The sequence below is a fragment of the Aspergillus lentulus genome (genome assembly GCF_001445615.1).
Source record: "Aspergillus lentulus DNA, contig: Alt04, strain: IFM 54703, whole genome shotgun sequence".
NCBI classification, from domain to species: domain Eukaryota; kingdom Fungi; phylum Ascomycota; class Eurotiomycetes; order Eurotiales; family Aspergillaceae; genus Aspergillus; species Aspergillus lentulus.
Genome location: NW_028322122.1, coordinates 781,070 through 805,154, shown reverse-complemented (window position 1 = coordinate 805,154; position 24,085 = coordinate 781,070). Strand labels below are relative to the sequence as shown.

The window sequence follows — 24,085 nt, the reverse complement described above, 5'->3', positions numbered from 1 at the left end:
TGAAAGTGGAGGCGGCGGAATAGAGGGGGTCGTTCGCCCTGGTGCATCCTATGATCTTGGCCCATGCGGAATGTCAGGAAGGAGATCTTGATGGCTGTGCCATTCTTGACGGTCATGCATTCAGCCTTTTATCTGGATATTCAGGCTGCAGGGCGTCTGGAATATGGACCAGCGCGACACAACCCTCTGGGCGCTGAAATAGCTCGATCGTGAAGCCTGCACATTCCTTTTGGTGCGGTCCGTCGCCTCTGGAGAGGCGACGGCCGAAGCTTGCACCTGCAATCTTCTCTGTCGGCTATTATGGGATTTCGATTATTCGCCAATTCGGGGCCTGAGAATTTCAGTCACTGCGGTTGCCGGTAGAAATCTCCAGCATCCGGAACAAGGTATCAAAGGGGCAGATGAAACTGTCAGCGCAACATGACAAGTTCGTTCATGTGGTAAACCTTCAATGTACAACAGAGTGGTCAAGCCCACAAGAATATATACCTCCCAGAACGCATATTGACAACGAATTTCCCAGATTTGAAAACAGAAAGCAATCGCGCCGATCCCATTCCTACCCAGTCGTCCAATTTTGAACCCAAAGTCGTCACTGTCGTCAAAAATCGAGTTATGCAAGCGCATAGGCCGCCGTTTAGACAGCTAGATGTCATCGTCGAAGGTGTATTTCTTCGCTGCTCGTCGGTACTCATCGGGATATGCCTTCTCCGCCTTGGATTTCAATGCACTAGGAACGCAATTTCCGTCAGCATTCTCTACAAATCACCATAGACACTGATCTCGCCTAATGTATCTTGCTGCTGACCACGCAGCCTGTGCCAAGAATAAGCACAACGGCGGAGCGCGGCGGGAATCGAAATCCGCTTCGGCGGAGCGGAACCGACGACGATCATAACACATGGAAGAGCCACAGGGAGAAAACGGCTGGAGACTCACTTCACACGTTTTTGAGTCCACTCAAGATCACTCTTAGTCTCTCGAGCAATCTTAATTCCCTCTGAGAAGTTGGCGCGGACGCCCTTGAGGCGGCGCTGAGCGAGGGCTTGTAATTCGAGAAGCTCTCGCTGCTTTGCGTTGAGCTGGCCGGATCTGGATTATAGACGACATCAGCACCGGCTGTGCAAATCTGACGCGCGACTGAGATTTCTGCGGGGTTACACTCACGTTTGCGCCTGCTTTGCGAGTCCTCGATCCAATGGGGTCGGGTCGAAAACATCCTGCATACGGTCACTCAGAACTTCCACGACATCGATTCCCGAGTAAGACGCCGAGCTTGACTCATAGTCGCCGCTGAGAGCACCGCTGCCGTAACTGAAACCAGAGACACGGCTTCCCGTGGTGGTGCTAGTGTCAGAAATGTCTGGGGGCGATCCAGAGATCCGACTGATAGGAAAGAGGCTGGCCGGAGCCGGTGGTTTTGATGGCACATTGATGGGAAGTGCAGCACACTGGTAACGCTGGGTAGCCATTCTGATATGATGAGTCTTTCAGCAGAGAAGTATAGACTGAAGGTTGTGCGTCAGGACAGCGAGGAGTCGACCACGGAGGCGAGTACAAAGGATACTTGATGCACAAGGAGAACTTTGACTTGCTCAGAGGGCGAAGATGTGTAGTGATGTGATGTGAGTGAGTTCAGGAAGGAGTATAGTCAAGCTTGGGTTGAAGATGTTGAAGATCAGGACCTGGGATGAAAGAATGGAAAGGGAAAAAGGAGGAAGATTCACGATGAAAGAAAAGTTGAGGGTATTTATAGCCCTCGACGGAAGGTCATCCATCCGGTGGAAGACCCATTGAGGAAGCCCATTGCCCATCCAGACAGGGGAAAGGGGGGGGGGTGGGGAGAGGTCGAGGATGATGTGATGGCGGATTGGAGATTTTAGGCATTTGTCCCTTTCCGGAATCTCTTCTCCTTGTCCCCCTCAACCTTCGACCTTCCAACTCTTCTTCTTCCCCCAATCCTAACCTCCCAATTCCGCCTGTTACTCAATCTCTGGCCGCCAATTCGCTCCTGTTCCCGAGACGACCCCGCTTAGGGTGGAAAGACGAAACTCAAGAGAGGAGATTCCGATACACGGAGACTGGCCCAGCCTTCTTAATACTCCTCCATACGGATCACCTCCCGCTTGTCTGTGGCAACAATACAATCGGGCATTCAATATCTATGATAATCAATTTTCCACCGTGTGTCTTGGGCTGTATTGGAGGCAGCGGAGTGCAGGCTAGAGTAAAGTGTGACTTGAGGTTATAAAGGTGCCAACTTCCGTGATCTCAACGGAAGCTCCGACTAATTTCATCCTACCTTTTCCAACCCCTTCATCTTCCTGCCAAAACATCTTACTCCCACTCCATACCCGTTCTTTCTCTTCGCCTTTGAGGAAAAACACACTGGCTGTGTCCGTTTTTCATTGTCTGGATCATTGACTTTCGTATTGCACCAAAATCAGGAGGCTGGGTGACCGGAAGAACAACATGGATGTCGACTGACGAGACCCTAGTATGGTGAGGGTTGCATGACTACGAGACTGTGAGAAGCAGCAGAAACGAAATACTCAGCCTGATGCTGCCACCGGGTGTGGCATATTTGCTGTTCATTCGATTCCGAGTGGCACTCATTGATCAATCTGCGGGAAATATATTGCCCATCCAAATGATACAATGCTGCCATTCATGAAGGAGTGGTGCGCTTGTATATGCATGGGAAGAAACCAGAATGTGCTTGGAGACGCTCAGCTATTTTTGCTTGGGAGTTTTTAGTTGTCTCCATTCTTTTTATGGATTTGGCCGTGCTGCTCAGTTAGTCTCATAAGTCATCCTCTTTAACTTGAGGATAAAAGCGATAACCGGCTGACGGGGAAAACAGAAATTTTCGAAAAGAAAATAATGGCAATAAGCGTTGGACATCAGTGCATGAATTGACGAAAGGCCGACAATACTCGCGGAAATAATTTGTCAGGGATGCCTTATCGAAGCAACCAAGGTGCCTTGCCTCGCTTTCAAACCGGGACTAAGGGTGACCTCTTGCTGCGGAGGTTTTCCGTCAAAGATCGTGCAACCAACAAAGTTTAATTCATCTGCTCTTAGTTCGATGAAGGGCCTGGAGAATTATTGGAAAAGCTGGGGCCTGTGATGATCCGGAGATCCGCCTATCCGCGGCTCTGTGCCATCATTACCTGTGAAAAGAGCATCACATCAGTGAAAGAGAAGAATTCAGGCAGTGTCAAGCGCCCTAAACGCCACCAACGGTGACTGCATATGGAGGAAAATGCATCCGAAGAAAATGATATTCATCTAAGTACATGCAAGGCGCGGACAGCAGCAGAGTGAGAAGACCCATCCGATCGAACGCTCTCGAAGACCTACAGAGGTAAAGGTCCATCGAACAATAGCCATAATTCTTATACGATACAAGAGGTCTCAATGCCAGTTTACAAAATATCTTCGCTGCTGACGTGACAACATGGAGTGACTTGGCACACTAAACGAATTGATTGCATTGCTCCCATGTTGGACTGGACTGTTGCCTCGGACGAGGGGACAGCGAAGCCACCCGGGATCAACACCAAGTGAAGTCGGGCCATCATTCGCTCTGATAGTAATGTGGTCATCGTCTGCTCTACAAGTTTTTGGTGCCTTACTGCAAATGCCTGATGCCTCATGTCTTTGACTAGGCTGATCTTCATCCTTGTAGGGCGATAGCAAATGTATGCCTGAAAAATGAAGGCAGCCCCAGGCTGAAGGCACTAACAATCCTGTTTGCTCGGGTACTCAACAATTTGGCCGACCGGATTGCAGGTGCACAGATGAGGCCCAACAACACATGACACTTTTCTCATTTGCAGTGCCTAGTGCCGGCTGTTTTCTCGCTTTTTCCTCTATCCATTTCCTCCTAGCTCTGCCTTCCTTATCCCAGGCGCTATGGAGACGGCACTCAAAGAAGCGCTTCAACGTTCCTGAGGCCGGCCGCACTTTTGTTGGCTCTGACGGACCATTTCCACTCAACTCGTCCCATCTAGCTTTACCTGGGCTGTCGGTTTGACGCGGCCATCGGATCGTTTCCCGTCAATCTGGGAAAGCAATTATTCATTTACGGACTGCGTCCGCATTGGCCCAATATTCTCGCCGAGGTCTGTGTCCTTGGATGGAGGCCGCCTGTTCTTACGGGCTAGAGCATGCAGGAAAGGTGCTTCATTTCCAGCAAGACGGGGTTCTTGTACCCTGCGAAGCAATTTCAGTTCCACTCAACGATCCTAGATTTACTCGCCCAATATGCAGCTTGGAAGGTGATGAATGTGGGGTTGGGTCGAACTCACCTATCGTGCCTTTGCTTTCTCACCGCCACAAGCAAGACCTGATACAGCTTCAACCAATCGGCTCCCCATCACGCTAGGTGTCATGGATACAGAAGTCAGTGCTAATACCTGTTCCTCTTGTCATTTCGAGAATACACTCGATCAAGGCCATGTTTATTTATGCCATATCAACAACGACTGTACCAAATCAGCCAGGGCTCTGTATTTGGACTGGCTATCTAGAACATATATATGCAACTCATTTGGACGCTTGTTCACATTGCGATTGTGTGGACGCGCTGCCAGCAGCGAAGACCTGGTTTCAACGTCCACGATCTACGGTCAAAAAAGGGAACAAAACCTTCAATATGGCCTTCTGACTAGGATCGGTATTTCGCTGAATGGCCAACAGGTACGCGCCTGCAGTTCTAACCTTCTGTGAGCTACAGGTGATCAGTAACCACGAGACTCCGCCAAACGATTGGTACAGCTGTCTGAAATCGCGTACAGAACTGGTAGGACAAACGTCATTCCGAACGCAGCTGACAAGACAAGGTATCAGTCAGTCAGTCCCGATATCCCAGATGTGCCTCTGCAGGGCACCGGTAAATCCTGAAGAAGCAAGGAGGCAGAACGGAACGCACACAAGGAAGGACCATGACAACATCCTTGTGTGCCCTGTCGACTTCAGATCCCGATTACACGCCCTCCGGCTTCTAGGCAACACCCACTTTTTCTACGCGTCACCTGAACCAGTAGTTACACAGACATCGTCAACTTCATCAATCGGAGTTTTTCTCTGCCCCCTTGCCTTGGCCACATGGTGAGATCGAGGGAGGAGTATCGGGACATCTGACATATCCACGGATTCGGACTGAGTCCTCGATTTGAAGATCTCTCACCGGGACACGCAAGTGAAACTGAAACTGAAACAGTCTGCATTTACCTTCTTCGTGGGGTTCAGAACTCGGAAGCGGAAAGGCAGAATGGAATGGAGGCTGTGTCCATCTAACAATTGGACATGGTCCGGTCCACAGGCTAGACGCGTTGCAGGGGAGACGCAGTAAAGCCGGCATGAGATTTTTCGGTTGGACTATTTCACGACGGTGGGAGTCACAAAATGAGGCCCTGAGGTCATCCTGTCGTAGGGATATGCCTGTCATCTGATCCTAGTTTCCGAGGGAAAGGGAGAGGCATCTTTAACAACTGATAATCCTGTCACAGATCGGATTCAGGTCGTGTATGTACCCGGCGCAGGTTCTCTTCGAGCGACGAACATCTACTTACCTGCCGATGAGCCGTACTGCTAACTCCCATGGCTTCAAGGAAATGAGAAAAGGGAGAGGTGAATGATTAGGTAGCCAATTGGGCATTTCACTATATAAATTTGTCTATCGAGAAAGTAGTAATGGAACAAGAGTGAAGGGTTTTCAATTCTCAACCATTTGCACATACAATGAGTCCCTGAAAGAAAAAACAAAAGCGCTTGTAAAGTGGTATCTAAAAGCAAACCGCACAGAATGAAGGCCGAGCAACTGAAACAGTAGAACTTTCGCCGGTACAGATTCGAGAAATGACGCCATGCACAAGCTCAAATGGTCTCAAGAACATTGAGCCTGATCCTTTGTCACCATGATGCTGAAAAATATCAGATTGGACTCGCAGCCGAATGCAAATGCAAAATAGCAATCCACACTTGCGGGGACGGGAGATGAGACACGGATGAAATATTTAAAAACAAATTCTCCAAGGCGCCTTTCCGACCGATGGCTTTCTTGCCATTGCATACCCTCAACCCAGACCAAAATGATAGATAAAAAGCAACTAAACCCAAAGTCGTACGGGCAACAGCACCTCATTACATGAAGATTGAAAACTTAGAATCGTAGTCTCGCTTGAAAAACGAGCACGTCTGAGCAGGTCGAGACATGAATTCCGAACGAAAGCTGCTCACTGACAGTGCGATGCATCGGACAAATGACCGTCGTGATCAGGTTTTAGGCGATCGCGAAGAAGAAGTAAAGGGCGATCAGGAGCGAGAAGTCCCATCATCATCTTTCCTAGTTCGTTGTGTTTGATAGGTTTCGTCACATAATCGTTGAAGCCAGCACGTGCAGCATTCTCGATTTGATCGGTCATCGCATTGGCGGAGAGAGCCATAATAGGAATCTGGGGATAGTGATTCTTCAACTCCCATTTGCGAATTTCCCGACACGTTTCGTAACCATTTTTGACCGGCATTTGGATATCACACTGGGAAGTAACGTGTCAGTTGCGGGATCATATGACAGGCGAGTTAGATGGAGTTTTCTACTTACAATGATCAGAGAATAGTAACCGGGTTCCTTGGAGAACACTAGCTCTGTGCATTCTTGCCCGTTTGTTGCAGTCTCGGCCATGACCTTGATCTTATCAAGGTACTTCAGCATGACCTAGAATCTCGTCAGCCATTTTGTAGATGAGAAACAGGCAAGCCATGCGTAGCAACATACCATGCGATTCGTTTCATCATCCTCAACCAGCAATATTCGATAGCCTTTATTCCCGATGACCTCCTTCACCATCTTCGACATGGTCTTGAAATTATTGTTGATCTCTCGGGCCATGTCTTGATTCCTATCTTTGCTCAGATCGCGCTGGTTGTCGGGGTCAAATATGGCCGAGAACGCTGACGGCTTGACCGGTTTGGGAACGGTGAATACGCGCTTTCCGCCTGAGGACAAATCCTTCAACCTCGAATTGATCTGACGCTTCTGGACGAGGTCGGAAATGATGACAAGCGCGGGAGCAGTGGCCTGATCACACTCCGCAACATACGAGATCATATCCAACACTTCTTCAACGCTGGGTAGGTTAAGGACCAAGTGAGTCGGCTGAGATGCGACACCATCATTCATTGAGTCCCTCCAGTCTTCCACATCAGGCATGGATGTGATCGAGAATGGAATATCATGGGGAACCACCTGCTCGATGTGCTGTTTGATGGCTTTACGGGCGTGGTCGAACGGGCACAGGATGACGATGGAGTACAGGCTTCGAGGAGTATCGGAGGCCTGATATGTCCTAGCCGGAGGTTGCAATCCTGATTCCGAGGGCCGATACGGGGAGCTCGAAGCATCCTGGCCGGAGGAAGTTGGTGCTTTCCCTCGGTTCTCGGTTCTATCTGACTCATTGGGATGCCTCGCAGACTCAATGTTTGGCAGTGGCTCTGTACCATGAATGTCTGGGGTCGGCATAGCCGACGACATCGACGAGCGCTCGGAAAAGTTGTTTAATGCAAAACGCGCAGAGGGGTCAAAGCTACTGGAAGGCTGAGAGAGGGGTGATTCGAGGGCAGGAGACAAATCAGCTGGATCTAATCCCCTAGAGTCAGCAGATTCTCTGGCGAAGAGCATTCTCTGCAGCGACTCGGATTTTGACTGCGTTCCGAGATCGGACGTGCTCGAAGACTGTCGAACTAGGCGAGGGTCATCCGGTGAAGGAGGAGGCGGAGCATCGACCTTGACAAAGAACGAGAAGGTAGCACCCTGTCCCTCCTTGCTGCTGGGAGTTAACCGCCCCCCGTGCATTTCGACCAGCTGCTTGGATAAAAATAGCCCCAGTCCGCTCCCTGCGTTTTGCTGAGAGGCATTCTCTCCCAGTTGGCTGAACCGTTGCATCAAGCGCTCGGCGTCCCTGGCGCTGAATCCCTTCCCGGTGTCAACAACATCGAAATTCAACAACAACTCGGTCTCCTTCAAAGGCACCGAAGCATCCCGATAGATGCCGCAGCTGATGTGGACCTCTCCTTGAGCGGTAAACTTCACCGCGTTGCCAACGAGGTTGATGAGGACCTGCCGAATGCGGAACCTATCGCCAATTACCATAGGTGGCACGTCCACATCCATCAAGTAATTGAGCTCGAGTCCCTTGTCGAGAGCTCTAGAAGAAATGGTATCTATCACATCCTCAATCACAGACCGGACATGGAACCAGGAGTTGACCAAGGACATCTTTCCAGCCTCAACCCGAGAGACATCGAGGATATTGTCCACCAGCTCGCGCAAGTTGGTCGAACTGTTTTGAATGGTATCGAGCATTCGCCTCTGGTCAGTATCGAGCTGCGTATCAAGAATGAATGGAATGGTGCCAAGAATTCCATTAAGCGGAGTTCGGATTTCATGTGACATATTGCTGAAAAATTTCGTTTTCGACTCCATCTGGTTGTTCAGTTGTTGCATCGCCTTGTTGAGTTCCCTCTCCAGATTTTTGCGGTCGTTGATATCGGTGCAAGTGCCATACCACGAGGCTTCTCCGCTGCCAAAACTGCTGGTCTCAACTCGAACTAGGCGTACAAGATGCCACCTGTAGTCGCCACCTTTGGAACGAAGGCGAATCTCTGTCGAGTAGAACACTCGCCCATTCTCGTCCTTCTGGACGGAAGCGATCCCAAGCCTGACGAGTTCAGCCAATGCAGGCGTGACCCCCTGGCTGAACTGTCGCCCAGGGTTTCCTGCGTTCTCTTTCCCAGCACAACCGTCCTTCCCAGTAGAGTCGGTGGGCGCTTTATTTTGTAAATCTGCAATGTAAACGGAGAGCGAGCCGCATTTCTCCAAGTCGTCGGGATGCACATGTTTTGCGAAGCCGAAGTTAAGAGCCTCTTCAAGTCTCTGCCCCGTGTACAGGTGCCATTGTTCATTCACAAAAATAAGGCCCCGATGTTCAGTTGCTTCGAACACGACTTGCGGGATGGAGTTGGAGAATGCTCGATACTTAGCATCGATCGCGAACTTTTGCCGCTCTTGTGCGGCTTTCAGTTCTGCAACATGCTGTTCGTGTATGTCAAGGAAAGATCCAATCCAATACAGCACCTCCCCTGTAGACGACAGCAGGGGATTGGCTCGGAATATAAACCAACGGTACGCAGAATCATCGTTGAATCGCTTGACGCGCACACGTTCTGTGAACTGTGAACCAGTCCGTAGAGCGTTTGCCCATCCTTGCGAGATGTGATCACGCTCGTCAGGATGTATATTTTGCCAAGGATCCCTCGACTTCTGTTCTTGGGGTTGACTTCTCCTGTAGGCATCGAACTTGGAATTAGTCCAAATGACCTCTCCGCTTTGAGGCTTAGCCAGGAAGAGATGAAGAGGGACTGAATTCAGCATGAGTTGTGCTACTGTATCAGAAAAGGGCCGCGGAATCTCCCTTTGCAACTGCGAATAGATAGAGTTCGTGGAAGGGTGACGGTTGGATCCCTGCGTCGGCGATATGACAGGTGGTACTTTAGAATCCTGTAATGGGGAGGCTATCACGAGGTTGGGGTCCTGCGCTGACACCTCGTCATCTACAGAGCGGTTTTCCCATATCCTGCCAGGGGAAGTGGGCGTAGATGCAGCCAGTTTCTTCGACTTGGAGACTTTATTCCGGTGTTGATTGATGGCACCTCGGAGGCTCTTGGACGCGTGAACGTTGAAATAACTATCCACCGCTTCGCTGTTACCTCTCGCGGCAGGCCCGGGCGACTCGCCGGAATTGAGAGCCCCGGAAGTAAGGTCGAGTGCCGGTGTTCCGAGATTAGATATTGAAGGACTGAATTTTGTCGAGTTCGATGCTTCTCCGGGACTGGAAAGGCTAGCGCGGGCGGATAGAGAGACGTCATCTGCAAATGCGTAATTGACGTGCCCACTGAGACCAGCAACAAGCTCCAGCTCACTGCTTTCATCGGAAAATGTTCCACCTAGACCGAGGATATGACCGTAGCGAGGAATGTGCATGCGTGAAGTAAGTTGCCGCTCAAGTTGGCTGTACTGTTGCGCGAGACCGAAAGAAGTTGTGAGGTGGGGCATAAGATATGCCAATGACTGCCTGAGATTCGAAGGATAGGGTATGATTGGCGATAATATAGAGATGATTGCAACAGGGAACCTCAGAGTAGACGGTGACGCCTCATTGGACCGTCCGGCATGCAGAAGCGGAATATGAACCACCGACTTGGCCAGGTCCACCCCTATCGCTTCTAAGGGCTCTGTATTTGAGTAGTCATGAGGGGGAGGGTGCTGTGCAAATGCGCTTTCGTCGACAGTGTGGCTGGTAAAGAAAGGGTTTTGATCTGCGTGCGTACGGGGCGCAGGAGAAGGCGCAGGGGATTGCGACCAAGGGGACGGTGGAACTTGTTCGTATTCGTCGTATACTTGCATCAACGGAATGGTTTGCGGATGGCGATCGGAACCACTGACGTTGGATGCCGATCTGCCGCGGGCATAGTGCAATCTTGGCTGAGAGTGCCGATGAGGTCCCGTTGTAGGAGTAACTTGGACCCGGTCTTCCGGAGTTTGAGGAACATGATCATGAGGCGTTTTGGATGCAGCGGCTGGGTATTCTGAGTACTCCCGGGTTAGCACAACTGGCTTGGTGCGTCCAAAAAGTTTCACAACCCCTGTTCGCTTGATGAGAGGATCGGCTTCCACCTCCAAAGGCCGAGGTATAGGGAAAACAGCCCGCCGATAATTACATTGAGCAGGATTCAAGGGGTCGCAAGAATGCACATCGGTTGCGATGTTTCCTCGCTCAGAAACAGATTCATGTTCGGCGACGGCCGGCATCTCAATTCGGCGCGGATGTTTGTTATCCAGAGCTGCGGCTTCCTTCGGTGTCTGCACAAACTGAAGTCTACTACTTGGCTCGTGTCCAGTAGAGATCGCCCTGTCCTTACCGAATCCTGCAAACGAGTGTCTGGATAGGAGCGACGGCCGCTTTGGGAGAGCTGAAGGAACCGTCGCGGGTGCAATTTTGCCATTCCCGGAGGCTTCCTTCTTTTTTATGTTTGCAACGTCTCCAGGTTCTTTGTGAGAAGAGTCATGAGCCGGTGCTGTGTCATCACTCTGCTCGAAGTCACATGTCGAATCAGGATTGTAAACCGCCTTCTGGCCCCAAGGAACGTTTTCAAGATCTGTAGTGTCACCGGGCACAGCAAGCGACGCTCGATCTGCGCCATAGTGAGTTTTCAAGATATCGACAACATTTGCCCACCAACCCTCAAGCCCGGGATCAGCATTGAGTTGCAATGTAATACCATAAAGGTTCGGGGCGGGGTATGAAGGGTCGTCAGATACAGGTTTGTGGCCTGACGGGAGGAATGCGCTTTGTGAAACCACCGCTGCTTTGACCGTGGCCGACCTCCGCTCGTCTTTAGGTTGTGATGGTGTCATGTGAATCTTCGCCTTTTCAGCCGGCAGCGTCAACTTGAAGTGACCAGGAGGAGTTGTATGATTTTGCTGCTGTTTCATCGTCTCCTGCATCTTCGGGAAAGGATACGACGGTGTCTGACCAATAGGGTTTGCAGCATCATCCTCTAAATCGCAAGCTTTGACAGTGTCGCCAGATCCGGTCGAATCTGAATGGGAAGTAGAAGGTACTGCTGCGGTAGACGAAAGGGAGAATTTCGGGGGCGAAAGGTTTGATAGGCGCCGTTTCTTGCTTGATTCGCGCGGCGCAGAGGTCATGGAAGTCGGCTCCCTGTGCTCTGTCGGGTTGGAATTGTGCGATTGTTGTAATTGTTGGTAAACAAGCAATTCTTCCATTTGTCTCCGAAGTTCCTTGAGGGTCTGAGAGGTTCGACCATCCTCGTGAGAGGCCTTCTCCTGATTGGCATGAGCTTTTATAGCGGACGATAATATACTGTCTGCGTCTGCTTTTGCAGTCTCTTCATGCGACCCCCGCGGCGAGCGAGTGTGGGATTTGTGCGCGAAGCCATCTATCGCCGTGATTCCTTCCCCAGCATAGCCATCTTCGCCATGAACAAGACTCGAAACCGAATAAGAGGGTCCGGGATGGGGTGCGGTAACAGGCGAAGGAGCCTCGGCCGGTGATGGAAGCGGAGATGCCCTCATGCTTTGGACTTCCCCCATGCTAAAACCCCCTCCACCGCCGGACAGATACTCAATTGTCCTGGGCAAATCCGACTCTACAGGAAGAAAATGTGGCACTCATCTCTCGGACGGACAGGTCCGCGCTCGCAGGATATAGGAAACGGTTGGCAGCTCGTAGTGCTGTTGCAAACGGGAAGGCAAAGCGCGCGAACGGAAGAGTGAAGTAGGGTCTTCGGATGAAAGAATTATATCGCGATAGGATAAATTCGGACAGGCCTGCTGTACCTGTAGGTGAGCTAAATAAAAACGAAAGAAAGAAAGAAAGAAAATAAATGGATAAAGGTCAAGTATAACTCGAGGACGTAAGAAGGAATGGACGATGGGAGGAAAAGTGGGCGGAAAAAAGAAGGGTAGGAAAGGCAAGTGCTCAGAGGTGGGTTAAAGCGGTGTACAGTGTATAATCAGTATAGGTAGGAGTAGTGGTGGTGGTGAGGGTGATCCTCCAGTTTGCAGGAGGCAGGGAGAAAGTTATGATCAGAGTTAGAACAAGCAAAGTGGATAGGCAAGAGTACACTAAGCACGGCGACAAAGGAAAATAAAAAATAATCATGATCACAAGAGATTCAAATGTAGGTACTGACCTGTAGAAGTGTAGGACAGCACGGTAGAGCACACTGAAGGCACTTGGCAGAGCTAGCAAAATTCTGTCTCGTTATTATGATTATTATTAATATTATTTCTGACCCATAGTACTGTTACCACTGTATGGACAGTAGATAATATCAAAGAACCATAAAGGTAGTAGTAGTAATGTAGACGGTAGAGAGATCGTCGATTTGAGGTAAGGCTGGATGGAATTGGTCCGTCTCCGGGGGGGTGAGGAAGGACCCGAGCCTATGACGTATGCGTGCCCTTGGAGGACTAAACCAGTGACCAGGCCGCGGGAACGTGAAAAGTTTCCTTGACCCAGAAGGGAAGAATGGAATGACACTGGTGAGTGTCCAGGTATTAAATTTTGATAAAAGACAAGAACAATAGTTTAAGTGAGAGCTAAAAAGAGTTTGCAGAATTTGACAACAAGTAATGAAGCTGTAAGGTGGGAGAGAAGTACCCAGTCCAGATAGGAGGAGGAAGGGAACGGGAGGGAGAGGAGAGGAAGAGTAACAAAGAGGGTGGAGCAAAGGCCGGTGAACACACAATAATGACAGCCGGAAGGGAAGTAGGATTGTCCGCTGAGCTTGGTGGGTGGTTGTGATGATGATGGTGATGATGCTAGTGCTATTGCTGAGGATGTAACTGGGGCTGGTTCTGGTTCTGGTACCTAGAGGGTAAGTAACCAGTAACTGGTAGGACAGGGCTTGGGTGGAGGTGGATACGGAGTTAGGATGCTGATGGGGCTACGGAGTCCTACCTAGAGTACTATGAACTACTCCATACCTTGGATGACTATGTAGCAGATAGCTACTTGTTTGCTACTTTTTAGTGTAAGTTAGTGACAGATGAAACAAGGGCAAGGAAAATGCAATGGGTATGAAAACATCTAGGGTAAGTACTATTTATCTACAGTATGGATGATTTGTTTCTTCTCTGAAAGTGTACCTACTCACCAATGTACCGGTCTGTAGAAGGGTGGTTGGTATGGAGTACCATCAAGACTGCACCTAGAGTGGCCAGAACCATTTCGTCACAGGGATTTTGGATCCATAAAAAGATGATCACTCATCAGTAGTAGCATATGCCATCTGAACTACTTAACAAAAAGGATGAGGATAAAAACGCATCTGCCACCTTACAAAGTAAACATCTTAAATAAACATTTCTCTCTTGTCATTGGCATTCTCCTATGTCGCATCTAGAAACGACCCTGTTCCTAAAAATCCCAGACTCGGAGGGCCGGGTTTGAGGATGAGGTAATAAGGTATTAAGGTAGTCTACGGGGTGCGTCATACAATGGGCCAGTTCCTGGTTCCATGGATGTCTTCTTAGAGCGCCGATCGGTGGTGACTTGCCATAAATGCTATCTACGTGGTAGGTTTGACTTCATAATGTTATTCGAATGGAGAGTGTGGCGCGCCCTTAAAGAGACCATGTTCCAAAGTAAGGTGAGATGGTACCCGTCTGTCTAATTCTTCCTAACCCTGCGATGTTGACACTATGCGACCCCTGACTAGATAGCCATGAATCAGCTAGTTCTGTGCGCTAGTGTTGCCTTGGTCATACCTACCCGGCTTCAACCCTGCAAGTTGGATTATCTATGGCGAATGGCGAAGTGGAGCACTAGACAGAACCGGATCCAGCAAGTGACAATACTGCCTTGTTATCCACTTGCCCACTTAAGTAGAAACTCCAAGAAGCCGGATGGCTCCAAAATTGATCAACATCCCCCTGATGCCAAAGATGTCAGTAGCCTGTATATAGAGAGGGTATTCTTGTCCACTCAGTAATAGTATGCATCGTGCGCGCTACGGCTTCAGGTTATCGGCTACCAATGACGCATGGATATGGATATATGGATATTCAAGACACGAAAGTCAACTCTCCACTGGGTAGCTTGCCTCACCGATTACCATTATTATTAAAAGCCTTTACCTTAGGTAAAGACGCTGTCGCGTGGTCAGGCGGTGGCAGGTTTGCCACCTCTAACTTCAACTTAAACTGTTTGGTTGGAACTGGAACAAACCCCTGCCTCATTACTATTTGAAAGGTATCATTATTGGGACATGATGTTTGAAGATGTAATTTTTTTCTCCTCCACGGTTTCATCCAAAGCTGGTGAGGCTGCTTAAAGGCTAAGTGTGTATCATAGTCAGCCTTGCTCTTACCTCTGTCGTCATTTGGCATTAGTGCTGTATGTGCCGCGTTACGGAGCAATATGTCTGGACTGACCTCGTGCTGCTGGACTTAAGTTGTGAGATCTCCGACCAAATATTTGCATATCCCTGAATGGACAGATCCAGCATGGCCGGTACCATACATTGCGTATCTGCTTCGCTTAATTTCAGTCGCTGTCGTTATGCTCAACGCTTTGATACGCAAACTCTCCACTTCCTTTTTTAAGGCCTTCTCCTTTGGCACTCGGTGCCTGGCAGGAAATAAGATAAGATGGCTTGGATCGGCAATACACCGTCATCGTGGACCCGCGACTAGAGCATGCTTACGGCAATAGTCATGGTTGCGAGGACTAGTAAGACTGGATGGGCAACCAGGCACAGTCGTCACCATGCATAATAGTTCATGCACATGCGCCTTTCCAAATTTCTGCAAATCTTCTACATGTATTAAATGAAGGTGACTGGATTTATGAGAATCATTATGGCCGACTTCTGCATAGTGGTCGAGACTCAAATAAATTTGTTCACGATTTCCCATCTCAGACATTTCTTTGTTCGAAGTCACTGTTTCATCTTTGTTTATTGAAGGGAGCGCTACTTCGCTCATGTTCGAGGTTCGACGTCATTTGCCAGAGGGATTGGTGTACTATGCTACTGCTGCTCCAAGACCATAAAGTCCAAAACAAAAAGGGGAAAAAGCTGGATGAGGCTGACCCGTCTCGATCGGATAACCTTGAGATCTGGAGTCTCTATGGAAATTTGTTAGACAAATTGATCGAGCTGAGGAAGACTGTTGATGGAACGTACCACGCGCTACCAATTGCGCCACAGCCCCAATAGGTGAATTTTCGGGCCGTTTTACTGAAGGAATCACCAACTTCAAGCAACTAATAAAGAAAGCCTAGTTTGACCCACATAGCTGTAGCAGTAGTAGTAGTAAATGCCAGGAAACGGATACCTGACATGGGCACGTTCCAGCTATCTAGTCTACGGCGCAATCGAAAGAAAGCTCCAAGGACAGTGAATAATGCCTATTGTCTTCGGAGTCTTCAATCTTGACCATATGGTTCTTCTATCGAAATGTCCCAGAGTTTCCCTATATTCCCGTCATCATGACATGTCTAAGACTACACTGAGTGGCTGTTGACTGACGGTAGTCTAGTCACATGTCCGGATGATGTACCTAAGCATCATTCAAAATGCGATCTATCTGGTTTTTTAGTGTTAAATGTTGATTGAGATACTCTGTTCCTTGATCCTCTGGAGAGGTAGGAGTCATGCACTGAGCATGAGCCCGAGTCTCGTGATGCCCCACTACAGCTGACTAAAGAGCTGCTGATTCGGGAAATTGTTAGCCTCAGGCTGTCAGACCCCAACCAAAGTTTCACCTGATAATCAAATGTTAGATTCATGACCCTCGTCTTGAACGCTCATATGGTTCCAGGGGAACGATAATAGCGGCATCGTGACGTCTGTTTCGACGCATATCCATCACCTAGCCTACACCGCTGATCGTCGAAGCGAAGCGCACGATTGATATCGATGATCCTGCCCGACGTTCGTTAGCCTCGATCAAGTCGACAAAGCCGTTTCCGTCCCTATGCCTCCTCTTCAAACGCAGCGTCTTCTCTGAGCCGACATCAACATCCGCCGTCCGGGACGAATACGGCCTTTGTCTGATAAAAGAAGAAGTTTCACACAAAAAGATATTCTTGGATAGGTGGCTGAGATGGAGGAGGATAACCACATTCTCGGGGAAGACCTACCGCTCCCACCAGCACGACTGTTCGAGAGGCTTGCGCAGCTGCCCGGTTATGTCTGGGATCAGTCCGTTGAGCCATTCCATTCAACTTACAACCATTGGCATGTCCTCGGCCTTCGTCATTGTGCAGAATCCGACGTCTCAACCCCCGCCGCGACCTCCTCAGGTCCGTCTAGCCTAGCCCGTAACTCCCCGCGCGCCGAGTCCCGTCCGTTTTTCCGCCATCACTGGAGGAGTAGCCTGAGCGAATCGAGTAGCGAACTGTCATTGTCTCGCGCAGATCATGAATCAGTATGGGTGCCAGTAGTGGCTCGAGTTTCCTCTCATGTAGTGAGACTCGAGCGGGAGTTTCACATGTTGAGATCCATCGTGCAGACGTCGGATCCAGACTGCAATCACACTATTCGACCGATTGATCTTATCCGGCTGCCACCAGATCCAGGCGATATAGGACCGCTGTTGGTTGCCATATTCGAATCGCCAGGCCCGAACTTCTTGCGTGAGCTGGTCGCATTTGGACCTGCGTGGTTTGCGGCTGGCGTCAAGAGCGATAACGTACCGACTCCGGACGAGCAGGTCTCTCTTCCGGTATTTCTCGATTTTGCCATCGGCGCATGTGATTGCCTGGAGCTACTGCACTATGGCCTCAAGACGGTGCATGGTGAAATCAGAGGTGATGCTTTTCACTTCAACCGGGAGACAGGGTCAGTAAAGCTTCTTAGCACGGGGAACGGCGCAAGATCCTTTGAAAATATACTCAGCGACGGCTGGTCCTCGCTCTCTCGAGAACTCGGCGTCAAAAACAAGCTGCAATTCGTTGCACCCGAGCAGACAGGGAGGATGCCTACTGAACCGGACAGTCGCACAGACATATATGCGCTTGGTGTGCTATTCTGGACTATGTTGATAGGAAAACCGGCCTTCACGGGAGCTGATCCGGTCGAGGTTGTGCAGAACGTCTTCGGAAAGAAACTACCACCCGTCTCAACAAAGAGAATGGATATTCCTGACGCAATTTCGGCTGTTATCCAGAAAATGACCCAGAAGGCCGTCAATGAGCGCTACCATACCATTTCATCGGTGAAGAGGGATCTAACACAGATTTCCCAGCTTCTTGGCGACGGCGATAGCGAAGCGCTGAAAGACTTCCAGATTGCTCAGCGCGACGTGTCCTCTTTCTTCACGCTTCCGACCGGGATGTTTGGCCGACGGGAGGAATATGACAAAGTAATTGGTGTGGTGGAGAGAGTTTACAGAAGGCAACAGTCTGCGCAAGCCCGGGCGGCTGCTCATGGCTCCAGTGGAGTGGGGTCCAACTCTTCGGTGTCGGACGGCCGTGTTGACAGCTTCGAGATTGCGTCGGGCTCAAGCGACTCTGGCTCATTTCACTTGGCGCCGAGGACCAACTCAAACGGCACCCAATACAATATTGGGCGTGTCTCAACACATGAATCTTTGCATAGCACAGAATCGTCCCTTTCAACCACTAAGCCCGGATATACCTCCAACAAGGCCAAAAGTCCTGCCGAACCTCGTGCTTCCGTGGATAGCACAGAGCGTGACAGTCACTCCCCGTCGGTTGCGAACGCACAGACCTATACGGATCCCCTTGTCCCAGGCGCCAGACAGAAGGCCGCAAACAAGCTTCGAAAGAACGGGAATTGTGAGGTAATCACGATCAGTGGTCCTGCTGGCATTGGAAAGACAGACCTTATGAATCGCGTCCAGCCGGCAATACGTAAGCTTGGCTACATCGGAATCGCTCGCCTGGACCGAGCCAGACGAATCCCTTTCGAGCCTTTTGCCAAAATTCTGGCGTCTCTCCTACGTCAGATTTTCTCTGAGCGTGATGTGACAACGGATTACCACAATAGCGTTCGCATGGCCTTAAGACCAATGTGGGCCACTCTCCACAGGGTCTTGGAGCTTCCAGAACAGCTGATGTCCGCGGGAGGCAAGGAACTGGAAATCTCACCGAAGCTCTCAGTAGCTCAGCACATTTTCAGGGATGTCTCTATCAGAGGCTCCGAGCCCTCGAAGCGCCTCGCCATGCCTCGTCTTGATCATGGGCAAAGCTCCGTGGAGTTCTTCCTGTCGAACGCCGCGTCAAAAAACATGCGGTTGATGGAGACGTTCCTAGAGATTCTCAGGACTCTATCTCAGTTCAAAATGATATGTGTTTGTGTGGATGATTTGCACTACGCAGACGACGAGACCCTCGAGTTGATTCTGAATATACTCCGGGCCAAGATTCCTTGTGTGCTGATCGTCACAAGTCGGAAGGCTGAGCTGGAATCCGAGGCTATCAAATCACTCTTCGAGTCCGAGAACCCCAATGTGACCAGAATAGAGCTCAGCTCTCTGGGGGAGAATGAGATCATGCAATATGTAGCGGCTACGATGCACCAGGATCCAAATCCGGGGTTGACTCCCCTTGCTGCCGTCATCCAGGAAAAGAGTTTAGGCAATCCTTTCTACGTCAGATTGATGCTTGAGACCTGCTACAGCAAAAATTGTATCTGGTATTCCTGGAAGAACTCAAGGTGGGAGTTTGACCTGGATCGAATCTTCACTGAGTTTGTCGCTCCAAGGTACGGCGAGGGTCTTGGCCTTGGATTCATCGCAAAACGCCTCCAGGAAATCCCAGTAGCTGCCCGGTCCATCATGGTATGGGGAGCTCTGCTGGGGAGTCCCTTTCCGTTTTCTCTTGTTCAGAAACTGCTTACCAGCGAGTTCCTGTATTCCAGCGAGGATGATGAGACTGTCGACTTGACATGCCCACAAAGTGCCAGTATGATCCGACAGTCTGAGGCTGATATAGTAGTTGGACTTCAGTATCTTGTCCAAGCGAACTTGATTGTCCCAGGAAAGACCGACGACGAGTTTAGGTGGGCTCTTTCCATTCTATCGTCTATTTGCTCTTCTTTCTTCCATACTTTGAACTGTTCTTCCGCGAGCCCACCGATAGTTGCTAACATTGACCAGATTTGCCAATGATCGACTTGCACAAGCGGCGACTTCGTTGACCGAGGGTCGCAACGTCGACAAAATGCATTTCATTATATCGCAGGCGATGATGAAATACTACCACGATAGTCGCAGTCGCTATGCGATCGCTCGGCACATTGGCCTTGCTTCCCGGATCGTCAGGTCTCGCGTCGTTCAAAGAGTCGACTACAGAAAGATCTTATGGGATGCCGCACAGACTGCTTCTCAATCCGGTGCTAGGCCAACCGCGCTATGGTACTTCCGCCACTGTATTGCTTTGCTTCAGGATAACCCCTGGGACGAGAACAATACCGATGTCTACTACGATGAGACGTTGCGCCTACATATCGCGACGGCTGAGATGCTCTGGTCTCAGGGCCATCATACTGAGGCTCTGCGACTTCTCGACGAGGTTTTTGCCCATGGCAAGAGTGCCGTCTGCAAAGCAAGGGCTTGGATTGTGAAAGCCAAGATATATGCTCAGATGGGCAATCATTACAAGTCTATGAACTCGCTTCTGACATGCCTGGAGGAACTGGGCGTCCACCTTCGGGAGCCTACTACTTACGAAGCTTGCGATGCTGCGTACGGCAATCTGAAGGCATACCTTGAGAACGCCGATCTGGAAGTCATTGTTCGCAGACCCAAGAGTAAGGATATTAACATGATCACCATCGGGGCCGTCATGGCGGAGGCAATGGCTGTGACCTATTGGGATGATGCGTTGACATTCTACCGGATGGCTATCGAGATGATGAACCTCCATCTTTTCAAGGGCGGGTTCGTGCAAATTTCGATTGGCTGTTCCCATCTCTCGATGATATCCTTCAGTCGCTTTAGAGACCTCGAGTTTGCCGCCAAACTCAATGAGTGTGCATTGACCCTTCTGGACTGTTGTCCGGAGCCATGGACTCAGCGTAGGGGCACAATCGTCCACAATCTCTACATCAGCCACTTGCGAGTCCCAATGCCGTCCACACTTCCAGTGCTCGAGACGTCTGTTGAAGTTTCCTTCACGATGGGCGACCCTTACATCACACTGATCAGTCTGTCATCGATGGCGATGACCAGACTGTGGCTGGGACACGATATGGCTCAAGTTGAACAGTTCTGCACCGAAAGTCCTGACGATATTCCGGATTGGTCCAAGGACACGCGGGGTGGCGCCAGTCTTTTAGCTGTCCGGTAAGTCTTTGTGCATGTGGCTGGTTTGAGTGCAACACTGGGCTGACCAGATAACTGCAGACAAGCCTCTCGCGCTCTTCAGGGAAAGACATTCTATCGTAATCCCAACACTATCATGGATGACGAGCACCATAGTACCGACGAATACATTGCCTTCTTAAACACGAATGCCAGTAACGCTGATCGTCCTCGGGACATCTATTGGGGGTTAGCTATGATACCCCTTTTCTTATACGGACATCACACCAAGGTGATAGAGACGGGAATGTCGATGATGGACACGATTCCTAGGCTCTGGTCTGCTCGCGTTGGATATGTGGTCTACTTTTACTTAGCTCTATCTCTACTGACACTCCACAACGATTTCCCTGCGGGTGGATATATGGACGGTGACAACCTGAAGACGGTGTTGAAGTATAAGGCGGAGGTTGATTTTGCGCGAAGCGCCTGCGATGCCAATTACGGCATGTGGTCATTGATTCTTGAAGCCTTGATCTCCGAAGTCCGAAATGACCATACGTCCGCCATTCAAGCTTTCGAGGTGAGTTTTCAGAGCAATGACTGATGAGGAAGATGAGGGCAAAGCTGACTTGGAAATCAGGCTGCAATTGATCACTGCCAAATTCACGGCTGGCCGATGGAGGAGGCCTTGGCTCTTGAACTACATGGTGAGTGCACGTATTGCTGGTTGTTTTGGGTTCCTTTTCTGTTTGCCTCTGTTACTGTCTCCAATGGATTCTGACTCAATTCTTTCTGCAGGTGAATTTCTAATCAGGCGCGGCGCCAAAAGAGCAGCGCGTTCTGTGATGCAGGACGCGATAGCTGCGTGGGCTGGGATTAGTGCTGTTGGGAAAGCATCACAACTCACAGAGAAACACGAGTGGCTTTTGAAAACAGCAACATCCTCCAGATGTGCTGACGTCGGTGTTCAGACTGTTGACTCGCTTCTTGGTATCGAGCGGAACACAGCCCAAGAAGACATGACCATCTCTCAAGACGTGGAGAGGGACGATAGAAAACATCGTTGGATTGAGCAGAATGGAGTCACTGCGGGGGAGCGTTCGCTCGATATCTCTAGTGTTGGGCTGGGTAAGGCCACCGGGCTACTTCAGCCAGAAGCTTTTATGTTACTAATGTCTCGCTAGATATCATCGATTTGTCTAGCATCCTCGAGTCGAGCCAAGTGATGTCCTCTGAACTTCAGATTGATAAACTCCTCACCAAGATGATTGAGATCGTGTTGGAATCTTGCAATGGATCCGATTTTGCCGTGATCGCAACAGACTTTGACGATAACGGCTTCGCAGTCGCCGCAACTGGTGACCTGGAGAAGGGACAGAGGTCCTTCGTCGATGGTCTTCCCCTGTCGGAGTTCGACGATAAAATGGCACAGCAGATATGTCACTACGTGATTCGCACGAAAGAAGAGGTTCTTGTCCACAATTTCCTCGAGGACGATCGGTTTTCCAACGCCAGCGAGGCCTATCAGAACAAACATCCCATGGGAAGGTCTGTCATTGCACTGCCTATTATGCAGGCAGACCACCTCCTGGGCGTCATTCATATTGAAGGCAAGCCGAACTCTTTCACTCAACGCAATGTTGTAGTGCTTCATCTGCTCTGCAACCAGATTGGCATCTCTTTGGCCAATGCGCTGCTCTTCCGTGAAGTCCGCAGGGTTAGCGCCACCAACGCAGCTATGATTGAAGCACAGAAGCGTGCCCTCGCGCAGGCTCGTGAGGCGGAGCATAAAGCCAAGGTGGCAGAAGCAGAAGCCAAGCACAACGTGAAACTGAAGGAGGATGCCGCTAGAGCCAAGTCCATCTTCCTAGCCAACATCTCCCATGATCTCAGGACGCCAATGAACGGTGTCATTGGTTTGTCGGAGCTCCTCAAGGGAACAAATTTGAACAAGGAACAGGATGAATACGTCGAGTCTATACGGGTCTGTGCTGATACACTCCTTACGCTCATCAACGACATTTTAGACTTCTCGAAGTTGGAGGCAGGGAAAATGAAGATATCGACCGTTCCTCTCAACGTCAAAGAGACCATTTCTGAAGTCGTGCGCGCTTTGCGCTACACGCACCGGGACCGCGGCCTCGTGACTATCGAAGACCTGGACAAAGTTCCACCAGATCTCGTGGTTCTGGGGGATCCTGTCCGTTTACACCAAATCTTCATGAATCTCTTGAGCAACAGCTATAAGTTCACACCAAAGGGATCCATTACCGTCCGAGCCAAGGTCTCACGGGAGGGCAAGAATCGTGTGCGCCTAGAGTGTGCAGTGTCTGATACTGGAATTGGTATTCCTGAGGAGCAAAAGTCGCGTCTTTTCAAGCCTTTTTCGCAGGCCGACAGTTCCACGGCAAGGTCGTACGGTGGTAGTGGACTGGGACTTAGCATATGCAAGGCCATTATCGAGGATGTCCTCGGCGGAGCGATCTGGCTGGATTCGACTCCTGGTGTTGGCACCACAGTGACCTTCCACCTGTCATTCAACAAAGCCAAGGATTCTGTGACAAAAGCGCCGTGGTCAAACGGCTCTGCCGCTGGGGAGAACCAGGTGGCACGCCGACCGATGGCGCGTGATTTAACCATGATCCCTCGCGATCAGATCCGTGTTTGTATTGCTGAAGATAATCCCATCAACCAAAAGATTGCCGTGAAATTTGTTACCGGCCTTAACTTGCAATGCGAAGCGTACAGCGATGGGCGCCAGGCAGTTGAAGCTCTGCGGGCACGCTCTCAGGAGGGCAATCCGTTCCACGTGGTGCTGATGGACGTGCAGATGCCTACTCTGGATGGCTACAATGCGACTCGCGAGATCCGCAAGGACCCAGATCCCAACGTGAACGAGGTTCTCGTGATCGCCATGACTGCCAGTGCCATCGAAGGGGATCGCGAGAAGTGCCTTGAGGCCGGAATGAACAATTACTTACCGAAGCCGGTCCGCTCTACGGTTCTTAGTGAGATGCTTGACAACTATCTTGCGCCTGCGCCAACGTACACCAAGACTCGCCTGGCAATGCGTGCGAGAGGGAGCATCAGCTCCGAAGTCGGCACTCCAAGTAGTACGTCGTCATCCGGTTCGGAGCTGGTGATTGCACTGACCCCCGAGGACGAGAAGATCCCCGGCAGGTCCAGTGGGGCGTGACCTAGCGCAGAATCTCATTC

At 50.2% G+C, this 24,085-nt stretch overlaps 3 protein-coding genes across 3 annotated transcripts; 1 reads left to right on the top strand and 2 right to left on the bottom strand.

Annotated features, from left to right (window-relative positions):
* Positions 1-645: 645 nt before the first annotated feature.
* Positions 646-1,472, bottom strand: ALT_1552 (KxDL motif-containing protein; the record flags this gene model as incomplete). The annotated part of the gene is made up of 3 exons (XM_033558525.2): positions 646-730; positions 940-1,092; positions 1,168-1,472. The coding sequence occupies 3 exons, from the start codon at positions 1,470-1,472 to the stop codon at positions 646-648; spliced, it is 543 nt and encodes a 180-aa protein (XP_033414416.2).
* Positions 1,473-6,242: 4,770 nt separating this feature from the next.
* Positions 6,243-12,163, bottom strand: pkhB (putative sensor histidine kinase/response regulator; the record flags this gene model as incomplete). Its single annotated transcript, XM_033558524.2, has 3 exons — positions 6,243-6,545; positions 6,611-6,724; positions 6,785-12,163. The coding sequence occupies 3 exons, from the start codon at positions 12,161-12,163 to the stop codon at positions 6,243-6,245; spliced, it is 5,796 nt and encodes a 1,931-aa protein (XP_033414415.2).
* Positions 12,164-16,702: 4,539 nt separating this feature from the next.
* Positions 16,703-24,065, top strand: ALT_1550 (putative sensor histidine kinase/response regulator; the record flags this gene model as incomplete). The annotated part of the gene is made up of 6 exons (XM_033558523.2): positions 16,703-19,623; positions 19,721-20,908; positions 20,969-21,449; positions 21,510-21,576; positions 21,668-21,997; positions 22,054-24,065. 6 exons carry the CDS (start codon positions 16,703-16,705, stop codon positions 24,063-24,065), a joined length of 6,999 nt encoding a protein of 2,332 aa, XP_033414414.2.
* Between the last annotated feature and the right edge of the window lie 20 nt (positions 24,066-24,085).